This window comes from Sinocyclocheilus grahami, unplaced genomic scaffold (assembly GCF_001515645.1).
Source record: "Sinocyclocheilus grahami isolate Dianchi unplaced genomic scaffold, SAMN03320097.WGS_v1.1 scaffold135.1, whole genome shotgun sequence".
Lineage (NCBI taxonomy): Eukaryota > Metazoa > Chordata > Actinopteri > Cypriniformes > Cyprinidae > Sinocyclocheilus > Sinocyclocheilus grahami.
In genome coordinates, this window is record NW_015505314.1 from 548,449 (window position 1) to 553,726 (window position 5,278).

At 41.2% G+C, this 5,278-nt stretch overlaps 1 protein-coding gene across 1 annotated transcript in view; it reads right to left on the reverse strand.

Moving 5' to 3' along the window:
* Nucleotides 1-774: 774 nt before the first annotated feature.
* The window catches only part of LOC107590979 (membrane-associated guanylate kinase, WW and PDZ domain-containing protein 2-like), a 189,141-nt gene continuing 184,637 nt past the window's right edge, over nucleotides 775-5,278 (reverse strand). Inside the window, exon 21 of the mRNA XM_016279950.1 lies at nucleotides 775-3,405. Coding sequence (XP_016135436.1) covers nucleotides 2,711-3,405 — 695 coding nt within the window. The 3' untranslated portion in view covers nucleotides 775-2,710. The remainder of the gene's footprint in view (nucleotides 3,406-5,278) is intronic.

A 5,278-nucleotide genomic window follows, 5' to 3' on the forward strand; every position in this document is an offset into this window, starting at 1 on the left:
GCTAACTCAATTTTCAAGTGGTGGATTCTGATTCTGGTTGTCAGTGATTTTATGATTCATCAGTTGAAAAAAAGAAGAAGAAGAAAGTGATTCTCCTCTGTGTCATCGTTATATCATTACCCTACTCTCATAGAATCAGAATAATTATTACAACTTTATAGTTATCATTACCGCCTTGGTGTGAATGGAACTTCAGCCACCTTGCTGTGTGGCACACAGATGTGTAACATGACACTTATAAACGAGTAAACTCACCTAATTTACTGTGGATTTTTCAAAGCGTAACCAAAGATATCTCAAAGAAATTCCATTAGCTGAGACCTTTTAATTGGTTCTTTGTGTTTTCAGTTAGCCTTCGATTAGCAAGCTAACATCTTAGCCTACTAGCTTAGCTAGAGACTGATAGACTGTCTATGTAGATACATCTAAATACAGCACAAGGTAGATGATGACATTCAAAGAAAAAAACAAAACAATGCATGACAGAATAGCATACATTACCCTGTTGAAAAAAACAGCATATGCTGGTTAGGTATGTTTTGACGCTGGGATGCTTGTTTAAGCTGGTCCTTTGCTGGTTTATGCTGGTCCTTTGCTGGTTTATGCTGGTCCTTTGCTGGTTTATGCTGGTCCTTTGCTGGTTTATGCTGGTCCTTTGCTGGTTTATGCTGGTCCTTTGCTGGTTTATGCAGCAAAAGGACCAGCTTAAACCAGCATCCCAGCGTCAAAACATACCTAACCCAGCATATGCTGTTTTTTTCAACAGGGCACCTTTTTCATGTACTTTCACAATTTGCTTGAAGCCCTGACATGATCCATGTGATAGAGACTTACCAACACACAACCTTTTATATGGGGATATGCTAGTAAACTAATTTTCATAGCAGGATTTTGAGAATTAACTTTCTCAGAAATATTCAATGAATATCATGGATGCACAGCATATACTCTTTCCAGTACTGCATTTTATATGTATACATGTCTACTTAAAGACAAAGTGCTCAACAAACATTTGAACTCCTGTCAGAGATATCATTAATAAATATCTGCACTTCTTTTAGAAGACTCTCACCTCTATTTCTATCTATGTACGAAAATAGCTTTGAATATTATATTGATATATCTATACTGTGGACAAAAACCGGCCTCTCTAGTCACCAATCAGCATTCAGAGAGAGGGATGTGATGACATACACATTCAGTTCTGGCATTACTGTTGCACAGTATCTACGGAACAAGTAGTCCAATGAATTAATAGCAGCCTACGGTTTCTTTTTGTCTTGATGTCGTTGCCTAGGATTTAGAGCTCAAATAAAGCATCAAGTGGTCTGCATAAGGCAGGGGTGTCTACTCCTGCTCCTTGAGGGCCAATGTACTGCAGAGTGTATCTCCAACCTGCCCCAACACACTTGCCTGGACGTTTCTAGCAATCCTCAATATTTTGATTAGCTGGTTCAGATGTGTCTAATTAGTATTGGAGCTAAGCTCTACAGGATAGTGGCTCTTCAGGAGCAGGATTGGACACCTCTGTCATAAGGCACTCTGCCCTAATCAAACCATTCTATATTTCATCCAAACCATCAGACTCAAATTGCTTTGTTCGTGTACTCACGTAAAGGGAGAATAGATTGAGAGTCAGGAGAAGGTCAAAGCTCAGTGGCTCCTTCAGAAATTGGGTACTCACACTGACAGCGATTTGCAGCAACTGGTAGTCATAAATCATCAATGAGAGTTTGCGATTTTAAGAGACACAATCGACCGTTGCCGTTGCCGTTGATCTTGAACTTGAGGCTTCAACTACCGATGTCAGTGTAGACAGTGAAGGTCATGTGATCTGTTTCCTGTTACAGTTCTATACTGAAGTTGAGTAGTAACACCGATTAGCAACCACTCAAGTTTATATCGCTGTCAGTGGGAACGCACCTTAAAGTGGAGTAGGAATGAATTCTAGATTACACTCTTACACTGTGTATGATATCAATACTCCAGTATGGGCTCACAATGGTGTGTAAAGACCATATTTACAATATGTCTCACATATATGCAATCATATAATATACCTATTTCTATATTCATTTTACCGACCCTTATACAGACATCTGCAGGTCAGTCTTTAAGGCAGAGTTCCATAGTCGAGTGTCCGCTCATAAAGAATCTTTTTAATCATATTCATTCTTCAAATACACAAAAACTATATATCAGGCAACTCCTTCAGTATTCTTCATTTTTTAATGAAAGCGTATAAAAATTGCTGTAGCCACCAGTGGTGGTTCAAGAGTTAGTGGTTCTCTATGCATGTACATCTCTGAATCTTGAGTGCTTTTCCCCAAGTTTAAACAAGTCTGGGATTCTTTTTGCACGCAACATGCATCACTCATTCCACCGTGGTTCCATTTTTGGAGTGAATGCTTCCAGTTCTTAAGGTGGTGGGTGTCATATCTGTTAAAATAACTTATATAAATAAAAAATGCTCTGTCTAGAAATGCATGGAAAGGTCTTTAGTGAGGATTGTGGGAGGGTGGTACCTCGTCATGGTTAAAACCAATCTCTTCCAAGTAGAGCAAGCCTGTGAAAAGCAATCAAGAAAAGCCCAAGCCCAACCAGTCCCAAAGCAAGGCGGTTCATGGCCAAAGATTGGTCCAAAACTTGGCCAAAAGAAGTCAAGGCCAAAAGTAAGGTGTAAACTTGGGCCTGAGATTCTGATGAGATGTTATCTGCTGATGGTGGAGGTGGCTGAGCACAGGGTACTGGGTAGCTTGTCCGAACCAGGGATCTTCCATGGCCCAGGGGATACTGTGGCCTTCCTGCCTGATGCACTGCTGCTGGTCTTGGAGTTGTGGCGGGGACGACTCATTTGCCCTTTCTCTGGTTCCTTTGGTAGGGCTTTGAATGGCACCAGAGCTCCATGTTGGTTGTTGCAACCATCTAGGCATCCATTTCCCCCATTCATGTTGGTGTCATTTGGAGAAGTTTTTTTTGGCGAGTCTCGCTTTCGAGATGGTGTGTTGCTCCGCTCCCTCCTGCACTCCTTGGACTTCGCCCGGCTGCTTTTGTGGGATTTGGGCTCTCCCACAAGTTCATCAAGGTCTTGTTGCTGGCTCTTCCCTCCACTAGAGCGACGGTTGGTCCTGCTACCCTCCCTCTGCTTGGTCCCACCCCCAACTCCACCTGCCAGGGCTGACCTCTTCCCCACACTGGCCTGCTCCAGAGCCTTATCCTCTGGGCCTCTAGGACCCTGGGAACAGTCTGGACCTACTGCTTCCAAGGACGATGTATGAGGTGGGTCGGTGGGTGGGTTCATATGAGAAGAAGCTGATGGATTAGGTAAGCTGTCGAGGGGTGGTGCTACTTCCGACAGACTTGGGGAGGCTGTAGTGTGAGCATCCCAGGGGGCGGGACTATCTGCTGGGGAAATATGGAAACAGTTACATCCAAACATTCAAACCAAAAAAGAAAGAAGCACAAATGGAAACACACTCACGCACTAGAGTAAGAAAGATTAGTGGAACCAAGGCTAACACTGGCAAAAAAGTACTATCTAACGAACATGAACCACACACTCCCCAAACCAGTTCAGTGCAAACCCCACCCTACAGACGATTTCATCTGTCAACTCAATCATATTGAGAAAAGTTCAGACTTTATAGATTCAGTTTAAACTGTAATGGATTCAATGACAAACAGTAATGCTATCTATCAAAATACTAGGTTAGGGTTTAGGTTGGGGTTAGGGGTTAGTAATTCTTCCAGTGTTGTGTAGGCAATTAGCACTGTGATTTACATGACCAATGAAATCTGTAGAATCTGCTGCGGGGTGGGATTAGCACTGAATTGGTTTGTGGGGAAAAAAATCACACAAACCACATTAACAAAAAAGTACCAAAAAGTACTGTGATATTACCATGGCTGTTTTCTACATTGTACTATGCAAATGGTATGGGATATGTATTATGATAATTATGTTGGAAGTATGTTGGAATACCATGTAACTACAGTACCATGGTACATTACCAACTCATACCGTCAGTGTATCATGGAATTGCCACAATATATTTATTTTAAGGACACAAAGGACTATATGATATTGTTTGCATACATACCAAACCAACCTCAATTTCTGACAGGAAATGGGATAGTTTTCAGCCAGTAATCTAGTGTCTGCTGGATGTGGAATCAGGTTGTCCCATGGGCTTATTCTGCTATCCACCCAACCTCCACACACACACACACACACACACACACACACACACACACACACACACACACACATCACTTCACAGCTCAGAGACACGCATCATTATTATCCTCCGCGATTAACGGATTCCTAAACGTTACTGAAACACAAACAAATGTTAACTTTACCAGTAAAGCCCCCAGGAGTGACGCGCGCGTGTTGATCCGCAGACGCACACACACACACACACACACACACACACACACACACACACACATCACTTCACACCAAGATGCTTATATTGGAGTGATATCTCTACTCTTTCTCTCCTTAAACTCCCAATACACAATAGCTTATTTTATCCACACACTCACAGCCCAAACTGAAAGAGGGTCACCAACCTTAATATTCTCATTATACATCCCTAATCCTACCTGTCTCCTCATATATCACAGGATACACTGAGGACTGCTCAGCTTTCTACCAACCTACGAAGCACATATGTGCCCAGGAGGCCATTTCAACGTGTGCTAACAAGCGAATTGGCTGGGAATTCATTTCAACACAAGAAAACAAACACTTACAACAGCATTGCATTATCATGAACCCTTTAGGCACCAGGGATTTTTGGGAAGACATCAAGATTTTGACATCAAGATTTCAAAAGCTTGTGGCTTGAAAGGGCTTAAAGATAGAGATCTACTGTAAATTAGAAAAATGTTGGGCATGACCGAAAGTTTATGTGGGGTGTAAATATACTCGCCTAATTTGCATATTATGACGTCATCAGGCCATCTTGAATTTCATAATATTCAGGAAATAGTAGATATTGAATTGATGTTTGAATTTATTTGCATGTTTGTTTGTTTTTTGTCTTTTTATCGTCATTCCAAATGATCAGAAAAGAGGAAACCAACAATAAAACAGGAGAAAGTGCTAAATTATTACTATATTACTATACTATATACTAGTAAAACGCATGTGAACAGTAGCCTACTTTTTGATCAGTAATATTCAGGAAATAATAGATATTGAATGGATGTTTGAACTTATTTGCATGTTTGTTTGTTTTTTGTCTTTTTATCCTCATTCCAAATTCCAAAT